This window comes from Calidris pugnax, unplaced genomic scaffold (assembly GCF_001431845.1).
Source record: "Calidris pugnax isolate Ruff unplaced genomic scaffold, ASM143184v1 scaffold250, whole genome shotgun sequence".
Taxonomy (NCBI): domain Eukaryota; kingdom Metazoa; phylum Chordata; class Aves; order Charadriiformes; family Scolopacidae; genus Calidris; species Calidris pugnax.
Genome location: NW_015090984.1, coordinates 1,375,703 through 1,396,486, shown reverse-complemented (window position 1 = coordinate 1,396,486; position 20,784 = coordinate 1,375,703). Strand labels below are relative to the sequence as shown.

The following is a 20,784-nucleotide window of genomic DNA, read 5'->3' as shown; positions in this document are numbered from 1 at the left end:
TTTTACTGATTTTTTTTTTTTTTTTTTTTCTAAGTCTATTACTTTGTTTCATCTGGCTATTGGTGCTCTTTGTTTACTTGAAGTTGGAAAAAACCTAGCTGCTTAACTTTTGATTTTCTGTTTCAAGTTCTTTATTTTCAGCAACAAACTTTCCTTACTTATAAAAGCTGACATCTGTGCCTTCTTTTAAGGGATTCTGAGTAAAAGATCTAAATGCAGAGCATGTCTTCAACTCATTTATGGACTAGAACAAAACTATCCCAGAGGCTGTAGAGTACTATTACCATGACTGGATAAGGAAGAGCTACTTAACTTCTATACTGCTCAAAGATGTGTTTTCTAGACTTCTGACTGTATGGGGCAGACTTGAGTGTGTGACAAAATAACTATATGCAGGGCTGAAAGGGGAACTTCTGTTCAAGAGGTAGTTAATTTTTCTTGCCAGCTGGAATATATGAAGCTTGTGTAAGTGCTGCAGGATGTGCTGAGTATTTTGTCTTAAGGAAGACTTGTAATTGCTTACTTTTTGTGAGATTCGGTTAAGCTCTTGATATTTGGCAATATAGAGAACATTTTCATGGCTACTCCTTATTAAAGTGTAAATGTAATGAACATAAGAAGAGAAATGCAGAGTATCATTTTTTGAGAGAGATTTTACTAATCTGTGCTGTAAGAACAGCACTTGAGAATTAGGCTGACAGGCAAATTGGTGCATCTAGCTCTCATTCTATCTGCCTTTTTTCCTGGAGAGCTTCCCCTTGCTCTTCTGCTACGTTGAACCAGTACTGGCATAAAGCTGCCTTCATCAGTGGTTTGTGCTAATATTCTGTGCTGTTAAAACAAGCACCTGATGCGTAAGGAATTTTTGCTCCAGTAAGGGGAGTGGACTATTGCAGCCAGTAATTTCTAAAACCACAGAAATGAGGCTGTCAAAGCCCTTACACAAGTGAAACTAGTCTCATGGTGAGATTATTTTGTTGCGTTAATAATTTAGACCTTTCAGCTTCTGCCTACTATTGAGATAATTTTCTCTGTTTTAAATAAAACAGCAGAAGTCAGGTCACAGGTCACAGTAGTGATTAGGTCACACCAAAGAATGCAGTTTTGTAAGTGGTGCATGCTGTTATGCTGTTGTTTTCCACTGGATTTTTCTGTGAAAAGTTCTTGTCCCTTAAACCAGTGTCATGCTGCAGCATTAGCAGCGTTAGCTGACAGACAAGATAGTGGTGTTGGAATAGTGTTACTCTGCCTTTTGGTTGGAGTTTGCAGAGCTCTTTCCTTTTGGCAATCTTTCCTTTATGCAGTGTGACCAATCTCCTGTGCAAACATTTTAAGACGAGCTCAGAACCTACAGCCTTTGAGAAACATGGCTAATGAAATGTAGTTACAAATGTCTTCTGTGTTTTGGTAAAAGCTACTTTCAAACTTCTGTGCTTCTCATGGATAAAGTTATTGCACTTAATTGCTGAAAAGCTCTAAAAGTGAAAACTATTAAGATGGCTGGGTTAGAGTATCAGTAGTTTAGGGCTGTTCTTTATGTTCTTGTTCTGTTTTAGTATGGTAAAGGAGGTATGGTAAGCATGTCAAAATAAGCCAATGGCTGAAAAAGCTAGAATTACTGGTTTTTTTGTGCTCATTCCATGAGTGCAATGTCTTTATAGTCTGCCTTTCCATGTCTTTATAGTCTATTCCGTTGAAAATGGGAAAGAATTTTTAAAAAAACACACAGTAAACTAGATTACATTTTGGTGTTTAATTTTCTCTGTTTTCCTGGATAATAACTTTCCTTTTCTTCCTCCTAGTATAGTTAAAACTATGTTTCACTTTATTTCTGTTACCTGTTGAACATTGCCGTATCTTTCCTTATTCCTTTGAACTATTAATTCTTCTACTACTAGCATACGTACTTTTGTCACTCTGATCGGAGTTTTAAGGGCTGTTTATATTGAAGCGTATTTCTCAGTCAGAGTGCAGTTTACATGAGTATGACAGGAGAAGAACAGAGTTCTGCTGAGCAATTTTGCTGTGTCCAGGCTGCTGTTTTTTCTCTGCCTTAGTAGGGTTGACAAGGGTTTATTCATTGCCCTTGATTCTGCAGAGGGCAAACAGCCCTGAGGGTTCTTTGCATGGCTGTGGAATAAGAGGGCCTCACAGTGTCTTGAGAGTTCGACTGCTGCCTTGCAGGAAGTGCCTTTTGGGCCTTCAGTGTAGTGGTTGGGCTGTCCACTGTCTTTCCAGGGAAGTTGGCCATGTGTAAGAGATGATATTTGAAGGAAAGACTTAGCGTGAGCAATGTGTGTGCTGCAGGAGTCCTGCAGGGCTGACACTAAAGAAGGGCCTGCTAGACTAGGAGCTGATGCTTTTTCCTCTCTAATAAGAGATGATTTTCTCCTGGTATTTTAGTATGACTGTCACTGGTGGAAGGGGAGGGAGAGAGGAAGGCACTAAGCAAACATCTGTGTGCCTGGCCTCAGGTTAGGTGACATAATTCCAGCTAGGAGCTTCATGGTAGGATTTGAAAAGTTCCATGCTACTGTTGTGATCAAGATAGTTTTCGCAATATGTTTATCTTGTACAGTGTTAAAATTGAAATTGATATATGAAGTGCTGTAGATTTCTTCCTAGAAGCACCTGAAACGATAGAATTGGCTACTTCTGATATTACTCTCTACTGTCATAAGCATACTGAACTAAAGATCATTTTTCTTCTAAAAATATTCAAGTTCCTAATATTTCATTTATGCAAAAGATTCTACTTGACAAAGCAAGTGGAAATGACAAATCACGTCTCACTGAAAACTTGCAGCTTTGAAGTTATATTCTGTTTGGGCTAGGACTAATATGTTTTAGTAGTTTACTTGACACAGTGAAGAAAGTAGCAAGTCCTCATTAACAGAAAAATCAGATGTTACTGCATTGTCTCCAAATACTAGGACTATTGTGTTCCTGCTTATTAAAAACAATCAAGCTTTTTGCGGGTAAAATGGTATTGAATTTGATTGGGTTGCCTTGACTTCCACAGTCAGTTTATCAATGGGAAGTCAAAGTGTACTGAAGTGGTTTCTTTACCACTTGATGAGATTTTCCATACTGTGGTGCTTTTGGACAAATATTTATTTGTATCTTAGCTTAGTTTTGGACCGAATCACCTCTTTGAACAGGCTGAATGTGTGCTCAGACTGGTATGTTTGTTCGAGGAAAGGGACAGATGTGCCTAGTAGAGTGAGAATTGAGGAGGAGAAACACAGCAGGCCAGAACTGGACTGCCATGGGCTGTTGTCCCATTAAGATAGTGGAGCTCAAGATGCAGGTATACTAGACTTCACAACTTATTTTGACACCCTCTGATTCTTCACATTACGCTGAGCCAGGCAGTGTCAGAAATCCAAAAATTTTTTTTTGGGCTGCCAGTGTGTCGGGACCAGTAAGTGGAGTCAGGAGACTGAAAACCTGAATTTTTAAAGATCTTTTACTAAATATCAAAATGAATTGTGTTTGGTTCCTACATGAAGATTCTTTATCCTCTCTTTTTTTAAAAATAGGCAATATTTGCATGTAATGGGAAAATTGTTGTTTCCAAGAGAGATCTGTAACTGATTCAGGTAAAAAATATAAAAATCCTAGTGCTCAGGTTACTGTACAATTACTCAATATGGATACACTTTTTCCATGTCTTTGTTAATAAGTGGTTAGTTTCTGGTGTTATAAAATCACCTAGAACATATTATGTAACTAAATATTTTCATTGCAGGATAAGGAATTTTCAACAATGTAAGTTAAAACATACATATGTAAGGGGAAGGAGGAAGGGAAAGAGCACCAAAACACTAAGTTTTTTAGTAAAAAGCTTTTTAAGTAAATACTGTGATTGAAAGAAAACTATAATATTTTTTTTTCATATCATATCTTCTTTTAAGTTCCTGATCATGTTTTATTTCTGATAAGAGATGCCTGCCATCTGTTGCAACTTGAAAAGCCTCCTATTGCTGAATTATGACGTGATCTTTTCCATAATTACACTTGCCAATGTGTCTTGGGTGGATGTAATACATATTTATCCTTTGCCTGACTCTAAGAAGAGTTGAGACAGTGGAAAGACTGGAGGAGGAAGGACATGGAGAATAACATACTGGGACTGACAGTAGTGATGGTGGGTGGGAAGTGCTCTAGTAAGTAGGCCCGGTTGCATTTAGGGTGTATATATATTTTCCTTACTTTAAAAAATCTGCTGTTGTCTTACTTTTTACTCTTACTGCTCTTCTTCCTATATAGAACCTTTTAAAATGTCAGTTCTGGTTTAGTATTGATGCGTTATGTGTATTCGTATCAGGCAATTTTCAATCATCATTGCTTGAAGTCAGGAAAGCCTTAGTCTTGCATTTCTTTGCACTGTGTTTGCTTTCACCTTCGGAGATGAAGGCAGATAATGCCAAAATCTGTCTCCAGCTTGATAGAAGCAGAGTGTTTAATTTTGTGTGCTCTTTCAAGTTCCCCTTTGTACATTTTAAATGTGCTTTTATTTTCAACAAAACTCTGTAGTGGGCTTCCTTAAGAAAGATTAAAAGAGGTCACAAGTAGTCTTGTTAATCATGTTGATCTGTAGCTGGCATACTGAGAAGGAAAAACATGTATTTATTGTCATCTTCCTGAGTTTGCTGTGACCTTGCTATATCAGGGGCTCCATCTTACAGAAACAGCAAAAGTCTGAAGTATTGTCTGGGTCATTTAGTTAACTTTGTTAATGTCTCCACCATCTCCCACTGACTCTAGTTAAGTAAACGAGGTTCCTGATTACACTTCCTTAGGTGAAGTGTAAGACTTATTACAGACATTTGGGAACGTTTTTCTGAAGTCCTCCTAAACTTAACTCTATCTAGAGTTACTTAAGCTAAAAATATACGATAGAAAGAAAACACATGCATAAACTTTCTGCTTTGTCCTTATCTTATAAGTAGCAGTCATACTGCCCTCTCAGACCAGGATATGATAGGTGAATGTCGGAAAGACAGAAGTTTTTTTCATTCATGCTCTGTTTTCTTCTAATTGCGATAACCTTTCCTGGTACTTTGTCTCGTTTCATGCCATTCTTTCTTAAATTAAATATTTTCTCTTATACTTTGCGTAGACCACGTGAAAAGATAAGATTTGTTGCTTATATTAATTAATAATTTAATATTAGCAATTAGCATGGCTAATAATGCTTATAAAGCATTACATTAAGGAAAACACTTTAAAAATCAAGTAAATAATTACCAGCTCTTCCTATAATAAAATTAACTAAACATTATAAATACCAGTTTGTTAGTAAGAAGGCAATAGACTGGAGTTGTATTATGTAGTATTTTACCATAATTTAAAAAACTCATCTATGTCTACTTGTTAGCATAATAGAACACTGCAAAGAAGGTGGACATCACCCCTGCATTAACACTCCTATTTAATTTTCAGTAAATGTTGAGTTTTATTAGATTCATAGTAGATCTGAATTCATAGCCACCATGACTCAGTAATATAAAATTCCCCATATACAGTGACTCCTATCCAATCTTGGTATTAAACATCTGTCAAGTAACTTTGAACTTTTTATGATTAGATGGCAAACTGAGACTGAATGGCTCTTTTTTCTTTTTTTTTTTAAATAACATTTTGATAGCAGTTACATTTTTTGATTTTTATAAGAAAGTTAAGTCCTGTAACAGCTGGGAAGAGGGGGTGTTTGTAGAGAGGAATGAGGAACATCGAAGTGAAATGACGGAAGATAAGTTACTGAAATTTGTGTGAAGGGGCATAGGACCCAGTTTTGAGTCATTCAGTTGTCTTCAACTGCATTGCTATTTCTTCTGACTTACTGAAATCTTTTTTTTTTTTTTTTCCTCATTATGTCTTTTACTAATAACATGCAAGACAGAAATTTTGAACAGTCATCTTTGCTGTTTTGACAAGTTACTGCAGAACATAATTCATTTGTGTTGACAGAAATAGGTGTTTTATGGAAAAGTATCTGATACTTCAGTCTGTCAGTGTACCATAAAAGGTAAGTATGTGGGGTGAATAAAGATTAAATGGGTAGATTTAATGGTACTATGTCCTTATTATTACTTGTACTTTGTCTCAAACATTTGTGTCAGTTTTTACATGTAATTTATTAACAGTGGCGTCTTACTTTGCGAAGACCCGTGTAAAGGTGAATGTGTGTTACACCCCACCTAACTACTTCCGGGCCATGGGCTTGTCAAAGGTGCATCTCCACAAGCCCAGAAGAGCACAGGGGCACAGTGGTAGGGAGCGAACCCAAATTTAGAAAGGCAGGCATGTCTAAAATGTTTGGCTGGTCAGTATGTGTGTCTTGCCCTGCCCTGTGTCTGGCCAGTGCAGTCTGTCTTACCTTCTTACTAAATTCCTTTCCGACTCCTTCCTGTGTACGGGGCGCCCTATTCTGAGGACAAGTGTGTCTGGGGGGGTTTGAGGGCCAGCAACTGCAAGAGGGCAAGGGTGCCAGCAACAGGAGGAGGATCTCAGGTCACAGGGCCCCATGCTGTAAGAACCTGACAGAAAGACAAGATACCTCAAAGCTTGCTTGCTGCAAGACTTCTGTCGCCAGTGTACCGATAACAAAGAATGTTAAGTCCTTGGTTCTCAAAACACCTGTACCCTCTGCCCCAAAAATTTGCCTGCCTTGCAAGGCCCAGCACTGCTTGTGCAGCAGAGGCTAGGGGGCTCGCAAAGCTTGCTTGCTGCAAGACTTCTGTCGCCAGTGTACCGATAACAAAGAATGTTAAGTCCTTGGTTCTCAAAACACCTGTACCCTCTGCCCCAAAAATTTGCCTGCCTTGCAAGGCCCAGCACTGCTTGTGCAGCAGAGGCTAGGGGGCTCGTGCAGCAACCGTGTCGGACAATGATTGGATGAGCAGAGGTAACTGTGACACTTGTTGGTCAAACTACAAGTCTACGGGAACTATAAATTACTGTTAAACCCCACTGCAACTGGGGATCCCTCACCACCATCAACCCTCACCATTGTGAAGGCCTGAGAATCGCGGATCAGTGGGACGCTGTTGACTCCAGAGGATCGTCGAGCCATCATGTGGATCAACCGTGGTGGTGATATATTATTGCTTGCAGCTCTCTTTGAAATTCTGCTTCTCCTTTCCTTTACCTCTGCCTTTTCTCTTAATCGCCATTTAGCATCATTTTTAGGTAACAATAGTAAAACTATAGTAAACAGCATCTGAGCTTGTTTGTGTCTTAATTGCGCCCCCAGAATAATTTCAAACCTCCCCCCCACCTCCCCAGACCAAAAATCGGACTGGGACCTAACGCATGCATCCACGGTGCCAGGAAATGGAGCAATTGAGGGTCAGGGCATTACAGCTGGGGTGGGACTGCAGGCTGGAGGAACTGTTTGCCTGAGTGCCAGAGACTGGAGACTGGAGCCAGGAAAACCAAGTGCCGTACACTGGGGTAGGACCAGAGGAGGACTGACTGTTGGGGTGACCAAGTGAGTCTGGCTGGCTGCCAGGATCCCCAGGGTCTGTTGCAGCACAGAGCAAACATATGTAACACATATACACAGCCAGCAACAACGCATAACCAAAACACACATGTAGAGCTTGCATGTGAACACAAACAGCACCAGCAGCCTCACCCTGCTACTGTCTCTGGATGAGCAGAATGAAGGTCCACTAGTGAGAATATATACTTGTACGTGCAAAGAGGATTCCCCCAGCAGCAGGACCCAGAGCTCTAGTCAGGCCAGTAGCTGTCCCCTGGATCCTAGTCTCCATAATTGCTGTCACTTGGACATACATGCCTTCAAGGCGACTGCCCCACTCCAGTTGCTGGTACAGACTGTCTAAGGTTTGTCTGCTGGTACACATGCACACTTTCATGCGCACACACAGCTCTGGGGGCTTGGAACTGCTGTAGCATTGCTGCTTTTGGGTTCCAGGTACAGCCTGATTTTCCTTTAAGTCTTCTTTGGTGCTTAGCCTTCACCTCCGCAGTGTTCACCAGTGGAGAAATGGATCATTGCTCTTGAATCTTTTCAGAGGGAAAGAAAAATTACTGTAAGTAGGCTGGAAGGCAAGGGGCTTTCCTTGCAATAGTATTCTAGTAGAGTATGGCCCTCATTTCTGTAAGTAATATTAGATGATTTTAAATCCTTCTTTGGGAGATCAATTGCATACCAGTTTTTAGTAGTGTTTTAGCCATATAACAGTGAAGCAAATACTTAGAAATGTGAAAAATGTAGTGTACTATTCTTGCAGCCCATCTCTTATGTTTTCTGAAATGATGAAAAATGAATACCTTAATTTCCACTGGTACTGGAGAAACATGACTGCTCAGTTAGTTTGTGTGTGCTGTGATCTCTGCAAATTCCTCAGCACACCCATGAAATGAGCACAGAACTGAAATGCAGTAGTCAACTCAACAGAAGGTAAATTTATAAAGACAGTAAAACCCTCTGAACAGATGCATCAGGAAGCATGCTGCCCTCCCTGTTGTGGGGCGTAGTGCTGTGTTTGTGTACAGTAGATCTTTGTTTTAAGAAGACAGAGACAACAAATGTGTAGAGCCTGTTTTTCGTTTGTTTTTCTGTTTTGGGAGGGGGAATGGCTTCTTTTTCGCGTTGAGTTGCGGAGACGTGTAGCAGCTTCGTTGACGTTAGGGCACTGGTGCCATCTGGTGGTGTTAATACCTTCCCAGAAACGGGAAAAACGACCTGTGAGGAGTTCCACTGAGATTTGGGGAATTACTGGCATGGTACTAAAAAGAGTACACAGGTACATTTGCTGCCTTAACATATAATTGTGCAATTGAAGTTAGTCATAAAAGGTTGCACATGGGCTGTTAATCATAATTTGGCTTGCTAAAGCAGATTTAAATCTTTGACCATACTTGTTTTTGCTCAACAAATGGTTTGTTTCTAGTAGTTTCTTTTATTAAGTAGTGCTTTGCAAACGCAACATAAAGAATTTTTTTGGAGTTTACAATACTTTAAAACTCAATTTTGCAGAAAAAATTTCTTCTGTTATTGCATTTTTCTAAACCCAGCACAACCTTCTCACTGCTAGTATGTTTGGAGTTACTGTTCTTTTTGGTTTTTTAAGTGGCTGAACATTAAGTTTGAAAGTAAAAATTCAATAATGTAAACCTGAGAACAGTTGGTATAAGCAGCTTTGATATATGAAGCCAAAGAAACCACAAATATTGCTTTCGTTATCCTTCCATCTCTTAAAAAAGTTGTCCTGCATCGTCTTGTTTCCCTGAGATAATATCCTCGTCATTCTCTGGAGAACTGTATAGGCTGTATTTACTAAAGTTCTCTTGAAATAAATTTCTGACTCATAAATATCCTGCCCTGTGATGGAAAGATTTGCAGAAGTGCAAGGTACTTTATATTAAGCTGGTGAGGTTTTTTAATTAATTTCACTTAGCCATAATTCTTTTGATCTGTTCCAGGTCAGCATGGTAGTATTTTAATATGCTACTGCTAAACAAGTTTCCTTAAGTAACAGAGGACTGTCTGTTCAGCCATTAACAATTTACATCTTTCTATTGCAATTGATTACAATAACAGGCTATTTGTATGTTTTAATTCAGCTAATTCACAAGGCACAAATTCTGTGCTGGTATTTCTTTGTAACTTCTGATGTCATGAGTACGCAACACTGCTTTCAGTTGCATCGTGCTGGAACTGTGAATTAGACTTTCCTTTTAACCAGGCATTAATTTTCTGTTCACATGCTTATGTTCATAATGTCAGAAACCATTTTGGCTCCTGTCTTGATAGAATGAGGTGTTTGCTGGACTGTTCAACTAATGTAGGTTGTGGAATTAGATAGAAACAGCTGTTAAAATATTTAATAGTATTTAATATTAAAATTTAAATTAATATTTAAATAATTTATCAATGTTTAATGGACATCTTTGAGAATAATTAAATTGGCTTCCATAGCGAGGACTGTCTTTTCTTTCTGCAGTTTAATTCAGCTCATTGTAGATCTAGGTTTGTCTACTGGGTTTCATCTGCATGCAGATCTAACAAAAGAGTGCGAGGCTTATGCCTGGTGTAACCCAGGCCATCATAAGTATCAGAATTGAAAATTTTCTTTCTCACACTAAGATTTGGGTCTGAGAAATGTTCCATTGCTGTAATGTTTTGTTCTTGAAGCTGTGACTTTCACTTTAATGACTCTGTCCTTCTGAATTGAGGTGTACCTGCAGCTTTTGTTACTGTTGTCGTTAAGCTTTCAGTGCTGTATACCTTAGTACCTTTCAGTAATTATTCAGCAAAATTACTAGCATCTGCCACATATGGCTTTTTTTATTCTTCAGACTGTCTCCACTGTGAGCCCTATACTTCTTAGTGAAGAAACATTATTATGCATTTGAAGAAACTTTATTTCAGCAAAAGAAAAAATAGATGTGCTTATCTTTATGAAATAGAGCAAGGTTGTAATGGTTTGTAAATCATTCAGGAATTCACTTGGTTTCTGGATTTGTACCCAATAAGAGTAACTTCCTGTTATGCTTTACAAAGCTAGGTAGTACAAATGAGAATTACAGTTTGGTAATGTTTCAAGTTATCAAGAGCAGTCATAGCAACAGTGCTCTAAAGAAAATCTATTTTGGAATATTAGTACGTGCTTCCAACATGGTAGCATACAGGATCAGGAGAGTGATCTACTTGCCTGGTCTCTAACAGCTGTCTAGGCATAAAAATGAACTGAATTTCCCTGTCTTTAGCTTTTATAGCGCATCACTATCTTTCTGTAACCAGAACATTAAAAATATGGTGGTGATTTAGGACCAACTTGGTCTGTTGGCTTTTTCCTCACAAGTTGAACGCTGTTTTCTTTTTCCAGTTGAACCAAAGTGTTACTGTGTCCTTTTCCAGTAGCAGTGAGAGAGATACGTGACAATTCATTTTGAAAGATTGTTACTCAGAAGTTTATGTTGTGATGTGCTCTTGGAATGGTGGTAAGCCTCTGACTTGGTTTCTTCAGAAGCAGTGTCATTGACTGCTCTTTTCTCCCCATTTTTCTGCAGTAATAGATTTATATTTATTTTTTTTCTTGGCAAATGCCTTATGGAGCTTCTACTTCGGTCCATATGAGGGGCTCTCCATTGTTGGTGAGCACATTTTTGTGAGTTCCAACAAAAGAGCATCTCACACAACTCTGAATTGCTTTTGATTAGTAGTAATTTTTTCTCTGAATGCAGTCAAAGAACTTCACAGTGGAATTGCTAAGAGATTTTTATTTTCATTGTATTGAAGTTCTCACCTAGTGCTATCATTAATATCCTGTTGTATCATTGTATTTATAATTCCATTAGCAATCTAACAGTAATCTTCCTGTAGGAAGGAAGATGGTAGTAGTAGTAATCTATACCTGTCTCTGTAACATCTGAGTATTTCTTGTGTGATTCAAATTATTATGAAAAAATGTGTTCTTCTGTCAAATTTATCTCTTTGTGTGAGATTATCCTCTGGCTAAAGGTGATGCAAGGGTCTTTTTTCCTTTTAATGTAATTTTATTTTGGAAAATATCTAGAGATTCTGGAAAATAGGAAGTATTTTCTTCAAAATTTTTCTGGAAACTTAAGATACAAGGAGCAGATTACTTGCAAATATAGCTTGAAAACTGAGAGTGATACTTATCTGGCTGTGGATCTTCATTCTAAAATCTTTTCTTTTCTTACAGACTGGTCACTGCCTAGTCCATAAGTTGTGGTTCAAGGTTTCTGCTTGTTTATTTGATTACTTTCCCTGTTGTTTGTGAAGATAATGAAATTCATTTCATCATCACATGGTGACAGGACTACTTGGATTTATGAGTAATTTTCCTTGCTTATGTGTGTCCTTTCATAGGAGACTGTATTACTTTTTTTTTTGTCCGGTCTTTTCCTGCTATTATTCTTACTCGGAAGTGCCTCTGCCCCACTGTTATCTTAAATTAATACAGATAATTAGATACTTTTAGGTGAATTTAGTGAGCTAAGTATTTCTTTGTGGCAGCTGGATTTTGAGAAATTTTGGATGTTAACTTTCAGACTATTTTTCTGTCTTTTCAGGTCTCTGGATGGCAGACCCTGAAAAGAAATGCTGTTTTAAGAGGTATGCCTCATGTAGGCCAAAATATTCCTGACTAGTACATAAATGAGAAGGCCATACTTCTAAGTCCTCTCTGTAAGCTTGCTTTAATATTAGTTTTCAGTGCTGAAATCTCTCTGAAAGGTGAAAGCTTGTACAGAGACATTCAGGCTTGTGTTATTGGAGACAGAGTTTTAGTAGAGAGATCTGTAATACGCTGCTTACCTTTTTGCTTGATCATCTTAGTACAACGCTGCCTTAGTGGATGAAGTATAGCGTGGAGAAAAACAGTTGACTGTCTTGTCTGTGCATATCCGCTGCCAACCTCTCCTGACTCCACGTGTTTGGGGTTGGTTGTTTGCTTGGTTTTCAATTGGGAATATAGTCCACATGCCTCTGAAACTGTCTTCACACACTTCTTCCTTGGTGTGATGTCAGACATAACAGACAGTGAGGCTGACACCAGGCTGTGTGGTATAAAATAATGTCAGTTGGAACCAAGAAATACTAATAATTTTGTGATCATTTTTGTCTATTAGGTGGATGGTTGGAACATTTTGTGTGTTTCTTTGGGGTTTCATGCTCCAGCATTTAAGGAGACTGTCTCTTCTCTCTGTGTTGTTGGTATGTTGTTTCTGAATAAGTCATCTCTTTACACCATTTAGGAAAGCAGTCTCTTTGAAACTGATTTGGATAGCTCTTCTGTTGTGTGTCCCATCCAGTTCAGGATTCGTAAGAAGCAGATTCTAGGAAAGTAGGCTTTGTTTGTCTTTCTAAGAGAAAGATTGGTTTCATCCAGTCTTTTCAAGGCTCTTGTTTAATATTTTTTTAACAGGATCTCTTAATTCTTTTTTTAGGCATGATTCAGGTCTCTCAAACTTTAAGAGGATTCCTGCTTCTCGAAAGCAGTACAGTGCTGATTTATTTTGTTCTGACTCAAAAATAATTACCAATGTGAAGTACTAACAACTTGTGTTGAAAGTGGCTCTTCAGCTATTGAGTGAGATTCTGGTGTTGCTGGTTTTTATGCTGTGCTTACAAAGGTCCTAAAGAAAATGATACTAAGAATAAGGGAAGATATTACTGCTATTTTCAACATAACTGTGGAGAGAAATCAGGAAGGTGGTTCTATACTATTCTTGGAGGTACACACTTGTATGAAGAGAGGCACTGCACACACATTGCAACACAGGACATGCCTATGAGATTCCTATGAGACAATAGGAGCACTTTTTGCAGTAAGGGTGGTCACACCCTGGAGCAGGCTGCATATAGAGACTGTGGAACCTCCATTCTTGAAGATTTTTTGAATGCAGCAGGAATACGCCCACAGCAACTCAATTTAATTGGGCCTGCTTTGAGTGTAAGGTTTGGAGGTGACTTCGAATCTACATTACCCTATAAACCTATGTAACTGCTGATGGGCCACTTCTTTTTTGCATTTTACATTTCCTGTAAAATTAGGTGAGGCTCAGGTTGATGTTTTCGTGTTGTGGTGTTTTTGGTTTGGTTTTTTTTTGGTTTTTGGGTTTTTTTTGTGTGTGTTAAAAGAAGCTTCTGTGGTTGAGGAGTGTTTTGTGATTATAGAACTGAAGAGTTAGTGTAACTTCTTCCTATTCCAGCAACATGGTTCCGAGGGAGAAGGGTTATGCTTTGGCTCTAGTTTTCACTTGTTAGCTAGGTAAAGAGTGAGAAACTTTAATTTTTCATCAAATGTCACTGTTGAATCAGTGCATTGAGAGCCTCAGAAATTTATCTACAAGTCTTATAGTTTATTTGAGATTGCTACATTTCTTGCTGTAATAAGTTACTATTTAAGCAGGTAACTGCAAAAGAACTAATGACACTTGCTTGGCTTTGGCTTCCTAAAAACTAAAGTAAGGTATGATATTTCTGTTGTCTGCTAAGTGCCCTAGAATTTTGATGGCAGCCTAAGGTTTGCGGTGTTCAACTGTGAAAAAGTTGGTTCAGAAAATTGCATTGTACATGTTCAGATTCTGGACTGTCGTTTGAAGTTTCCTGATTTTATATGGGATGATAACTTTCTTTGAGACTTCTGCTTCTGAACTTGGCTGCAATCCTGTCTAAGATTCAGAAGCTCGTCAGCATGCATCTTCTATGCAGTGACTGATTGTTCACATTAGAAAATAAGGCAAATTCAAATATCCTCAGTTTATTGTAGAGGTTTGCTTTTTGTACTAACTCCTGCACAGTCTAGTGAATTTATAAAGTCTCTGTAACAAAAGTCTCAATTTAGAGATACATTTTTGTTTTGTTTTGATTTTTAAAATTATACACAAGAAGAATCAGCCTAAGTGGTGTTCTGGAAAAGTAAACTTATTGTCCCCTCCTCTTATTAATTCAAGCTAATGTGTCTGATGTTAACCTCAACCTGATTCTGCAATTTTTCTTTTTAAAGCAACCAGTTTTAGATTTGACCTCATGCTAACTTGATTAAGCTGATGCCTATGCAATTATGACAGGATAACAGTTGCTTGAAGTACTGAGTGAGCAGTTTGAGAGCAGTAAAAACAGTTAAGAAATTCAGCTTGTTTATCCCATGGACAGGCAAAGGTAGTGTTATAGGATAGTGAGTTCATAGGATCATAGGATCATTCAGGTTGGAAAAGACATCAGGAGATCATGTAATCCAGCTGCTTGAAGGAAGCTATGAGATCAGACCGGGTTGTTCAGTGCTTTATCCAGTTTATCCACTTTCATGCTTTTAAGATGGAAGCTCACTTGGGAATCTGTATTCAGAGATGTTTTTGGACTTTTGTTCTTTATCTTTTTAAGATTAGATCACTTGTTCTGAAAGTTTCTGAATTCACTTGTAGCTTTCTTTTCAAGATGGGAAGATGAGATTTGTGGAAGATAAGGTCTGGAGCTCAGACTTGGAAAAATCTCATTCCCTTTTTCAAAGGCAAGATATTAAAGGGAAACCTGGATTTCCCTTGAAAATAGAAAAAAAACAGGTTGGCTAAGCATGCTGGCTGGTGAGTTTTTTTATGAAGATAGATGTAATCTTGCCTTCATGGGAGCCCAGCAGTTAAAATTTAACTGGGTTTTCAGTTGCCTGGTTGATAAGCCCAAGTAGTATTTCAACTGAAATTTGCAAGCTGATTAGAGTAATGTAAAATCTTAATTTTTTAATAAATATATTTTTAATTTGTTACTGTACTCATAATGTTGAAATAACAGGTAGTCTTTCTAACATTTAAGGTGGAGTTAAGATGACATAGAAATTGGGCGTCTCATTTTTATGATATGGTCGTCAGCATTAATGTCTTGGAAATTTTTTTGCACCTTCTGTTTGCTTCTGATCTTCAGATCTAATCAACATTTTTTCCCCTGCAGCAGTGTACTTCAGTGTATAAACGGTTACTTGAAAAGTATGTTTCGTGTTGTGGTAAGAAATGTGTTGTCTGATATGATGAAAGTGACTGTTCACTTTTGTTTCACAGTAGGCTGTAGGAACATGGGAATGTTCGGACTGCTTCCCAAGAGCATATGTGTGGTTCAAATAGACTAGTACCCCTTCTAAGTTAATAGTAAACATATTCCAGGCAGAAGCATGGAAAATCATCCTATATTAGCCATCTACCCACATCCAGGGTTTCTTCCTAAGCATTGTGAATGGTAGCTTAGTTCTATATTTTGTAGTATGACTCCATATTCTTTTCATATGCATTAAAAATGATGAAACTTGCAATTACGTTATTTAGTTTCCTGTGAAGTGATGCAAAACAGGCAGGTGATGAATGTGGAATTCCTTTACATTTTTAATTTGTTGCTGCTATTAATGAATTTTAATTTCTTATGTGTTGCTATAATGCTAGTCCTTTTCATATTTCTTTTTCATATATGCCAGTAGTTTTGTTAATTTGTTTTTTTTTTCCTCTTTCCTTCTTGGAAGCAATTCAGTATGTCTTTGAATACATTGTCTAACTGAACTGACATCTGGGTAATCAGGCATTTTGTTCCTAGTTCCTCCCTTCCTTCCTAAATAGATAGGAACTGATCTGGCCTCTTTTTAACTTAATTATTTTTGGTTTTTCATAAGGCCTCCTGTTGTTACAGGTTAACTGTTTTGAAAAATAAGAGGCATTCCATTTTTCTTCTTTTTCTTGAGACTAGAGGTCACTGGTCTCAATTGCATAAGATGCAGGGTAAAGTAGAGTCTGACACTCACAGCTTGCTTAAAGACTTTAAAAGTTGCATTGCTTATTGGAGATTCAAGCAATGTGGAAGCTCTGCATACGCCGAGAAGAGATCATTATCTTGTTTCAGAAACTGCAAGAAGCCGGAGAAATCTCCTACTGTAGGTTTTGTCTGGTTTTGAAACTGAGGTGTCCAATGCCCTGGAAAAAACAGTTCATTCTGCTGCTGCTTCCGGTAGTTCACAGCTTCTGTTCTTCAAACATATAACAAGAGGGGTTTTGTGTTATTGTTGAAAGGCATATAAAGTTTTCATAAGGTTGATTTGACAGGCTTGCTCTGGCTATTCTAGAAGACATGTATTTTTCCATGGTCAAAAAGTGTATGGTTTTTTCCATTCAGTCAGTGAAGTGTGTAATGTCTTTGCTATCCTCTTTTTGTGGCACAGTGGGCTTTATTATCATTTTGTAGTATTTTTATTTTAATTCATTCATTGTTCTCATAATATTATACCCCATCTGAACTGTTTTTTATTTCCTGCATGGTTGTTTTTTTCCTAGGGTTAGTGCTTGTGTCTCTACTGTAGTGGGGGAAAATTGCGATGCTTTTTCTAGAAGATAAATAATTTCATTGCTTCAGTTTTCACTGTAGTATCTTTGGCTCTTCTGCCTTATTAGTGCTTGGATTCAGTCTGGTGATCCTGAACACCTTTTTCTGAATTCCTGCCTAAGTATGTAACTAGAGTTGTATTGATACTGCCTTTTTAGGTATCCTTGTAGCTCAATTTCTCTTTTGCCTGTCATGAATTATGTTTTCCAATGTGTTGACTTTCTATTGAACTGGTGATTTTAAGACATCTCATGAACTCTTCCTAAAAAGTGATGTTGAATAGCTCTTCCCCTGTGCCTTATAAAGGTACTTACTTGATGCAGTAGCTTCTTTAACTGAAGACCTCATGCACTAACTTCCAAGGGTTTAATATGTGGCTGGTTTTCGTTGGTTAAAAATAAGTTGATGAAATGCAATTTAGAAATTCAGTTTCCTGGCATAGATTCTGACCTACCTTGTGCACTACAAAACCAAGTGGTGCTTTCATTCTTCTGTAATGGCTAGTCACTAGATTAATTAAGACATCTCAAATACCAATAAAATAAGTTGGTTATTGTGTTTTTACTTCTTAGCCATGAGAATTGGAAGTCTTCATGGTCATTTTTGTATAGGACAATGCAGATTTTAGTGGGTGGGTGTTGAATGTGGTTTTCTGAGGTTATAATGGAATATAAAGTACTTTTTTAGTACTGGTATAGTTCAGATTAGTGTGAAGGTTTACATTTTGATAGTTCTTTTTGCTTAGTACTAATTCATTAAACATAGAAAAAGAATACGACAAATTAAATTAAAGATCAGACAGCCTTATTATGATACTTCTGTGTGAAATCTGGGGAACACGTATCACCTTTCAAATTTTGAAATGTATTCCAAACTGAGCTAGATGTAAACTAGTATTTGTGATCCAGGGAAAGTGAAGTCACTTTAATGGAAACAATGTGATTTGGTGACTTCTGCAGTGTAGGAACCAAATGTAATGGGTTGTAAGCCAGTTTAGCCTGCTCTGTTAATTAACTTGAATGCTGTCAATTTATGGTAACAGTACAATTTTCTTTTCAATGTATTTTGAAAAATAAAATATAGCTATATTTAAAAGGTAACATGGGCATGGGCTTTGTATGGTGTTTTCTCTGAAAGCAGCTGGGCTTGCTGGGGAAAAAAGATAAAGTTGCTGTTAGGTTTTTTTTTTTTAATTTCTGATTTTTATTCCTTTAAATGGTGTTTTTGCCATCCCTTCCTCTGAAGAGAGAAAAAAAAATGTTAGTTCAAGATTCTTAGGACAACAAACTGCAGCTCTGCCAATGAGACTCATTTAGTTTGTAATTTATTCTTTAATTAACTTGAGTTTAAATAAAACAGGATTTCAGAAGGTTTGCTTTTCACCTCCATTATTGGGACACAGCTTCAAAATTATGCTTTAAGCACACTGGCACAAGGCAAACACTGAAAAGCGTGGTTAAACCTACTGTGCCAAATCAGATGTAGTTATTTTGACTTTTCAATTATCAAAATGCTTTCAATTCTCAAATTAATTTGGGGATTTTTTTAAGTCTTTGTGAATTTTTCCCCATTACTAGACTAAATGTGATGATTTGGATCACTAGAATAGTAGGGCTTCATCTCAAATCTGAGTCTCTTGGTTGGTAAAGGAACTTATTAATATCATGCTAGAAAGACTAACTTGCAATATAGTGTGAGTTTTGCATTGTTTCATTTCTTTAAAGTCCTTTAAAAGTTAGTGCTATAATTGTGCCTCTGTGTGTGAAAGCTTAAAGCTGTATAAATGTATCTTCAGGGTTAATTCTAGTAAATAATTAATTCCCAAATGACTTTAGCCTGATCACTACAGCTGTGTTACTTTACGATATGTCTTTTCTGCAGACACCAAAGATGCTAACAAGAAAGATTAAGCTTTGGGACATTAATGCCCATATAACCTGTCGTCTGTGCAATGGATACCTGATTGATGCTACTACTGTAACAGAATGCTTACATACTTGTAAGTAGAAGTATACTTAAAGAAATTGGGTTTGGTTTTAGTTTTTTTGTTTTGCTTTGTTGTTGTTGTTTTTTAAACTTGATTTGCAACATGTTTTAATTGTTTTTAGTTGAAATTAGAAAATCTAATATACATCAGTCAAAAATGCATGGTTTACTAGACACTGCTTTTTTTGAAAGATAATTTGTTTTTTTTAACAAAGCAAATGAAGAGAACATTCAAGCTGAAGACATATATAATGAGTGGTAATATGTGCATTTATGAATGCAGTCCATCTTCCTGCTGAAGGAATGTGGAATATCTAGTTCTCTTTTCTGTGACAGTTGACAAGTGTATATTCTCCATCTAGAGCCTGCCAAATGTCTCTTGCTCTCCTGTCCTCTACAGAAAGCAGCCATAGTCTATCAATGTGGAATAAGTATATTTTATTGTACCTTAGAAATAAACTTTTGTTCCAAAATATTGTGATGAGGTAGTTGTTTTTTGTTATGTTACTTTGTGAAGTTCTGCTTTCATATTGGCGAAATGTACCCTAGTACTTTGCAAAGCCTTAGGCTTCAAGAAAACTGGTCCATCCCAGCAGCTTTGTTGTTGACATTGTGGGATATAGAAATGCTAGGGTTTGCAATATTCTGATGGAAACCTTGCATACTAGAACAGTTCCAACTAAAGATCCAGAAAGATTCCTTCTGAAGAGAAGCATCCTTATAGTCCAGACTATTCTCTTGTCTTGAAACTGAGTATCAGAATGTATTCTTTTGCCGAGGTAGGTGTCACCTGAGGAATTAACCCTCAGTCCAGAAGGCCTGCTGTAGTGACGTTAAATATCCTCTGTAGCAGCCACATAGCTTTCCAAAAGTATTTTTTTTTCTAGCTGTGTTTTCAGAATCCCTGCAATTTACCAATGGATGCTTTTCACCCAGGAGCTTCCATTTTTTCCATTTTATCTGCTCAGAGCTTAGAAAATAATTTGTTTTCTTTGTATGCACCTGTATTAGTCTATTGAATAGTATATGCCGTGCAACTTCAAACGTTCCATGTTTTAAAATGCTTCTGTCACAGTATGTTATTCTGATAAAGCTGTTGTGTTGTTTGAATAGCTTAATGACTCAATTCCCTTCCAAGAAAGTTTAGGAGAAATTTGGTGGCAGTGGCTTCATCTCCACAAACTGAAAGTTTCAGTGATGTTATTCTTCACCTAAAATGCCTTACAAAGAGGAAACACAATGCTTATGATTTGTCAGAGATTATGTTTTCCATTTTATTTTATATAGAAGTTCTGTTGAGCTCTAGAAGTTCAGCTTCAATAAGTTTGTTTTTCTTCTCGCGCTTCCATGTCATTTTAGTTATTCTCATGTCTCTTCTGCATCTGTTTAACATCTTAATTTTCATAGTGTACTTTCTGGAGTGTAGAGATGCTTAGATATCTATTTAGTTTTGCCCCAAATTCTTTACTGCTGCTATTACAGGATTATAAACAAAACCAGTATTATAACAAGTTAACGTGGCTGACATAGAGCAAGAGGGTCTTTCTTCATTGTTCCATAAAAAAATCCCACAACAACCAAACCCCAGAAACACCTCACCTGACATGATCCACACCATTTCTTAAACTTGCTTATAGCGAAAATTTTTAGATTAATCCATGGGGCTACAGTGCTTGCTTTAAAAGCTAGGGAAAACTCCTTGCTAGCTTCTGCTTCTTTCTTTTTAGCTTGTTTGTTTGTTTTCTTCTTGTAGCTTTTCCCTCCCTTTTTTTTGTCTGATTATATTTTCAGAATACTACTTCAGTGTGTTTCCCATAGGATGACAGTTTTCTGAGCAGAGGCTTAAAGCCCTGTCTTTTTAAAAAAAATCGTACATGTTTGCATTGTTTGTATTGTGTATGTTAATGCTAATAATGTGTGTCCCTGAAAAAGTA

At 37.3% G+C, this 20,784-nt stretch overlaps 1 protein-coding gene across 3 annotated transcripts in view; it reads left to right on the top strand.

Annotated features, from left to right (window-relative positions):
• Positions 1-20,784, top strand: part of PCGF3 (polycomb group ring finger 3) — a 52,978-nt gene that overhangs the window by 10,770 nt on the left and 21,424 nt on the right. For 2 of the 3 annotated variants that reach the window (XM_014953832.1, XM_014953830.1), the window contains exons 3-4: positions 12,079-12,121; positions 18,746-18,863. In XM_014953832.1, the coding sequence (XP_014809318.1) occupies positions 18,755-18,863 (109 nt within the window). In that variant the 5' untranslated portion in view covers positions 12,079-12,121; positions 18,746-18,754. The remainder of the gene's footprint in view (positions 1-12,078; positions 12,122-18,745; positions 18,864-20,784) is intronic. The other variant, XM_014953831.1, reaches the window with a different exon arrangement.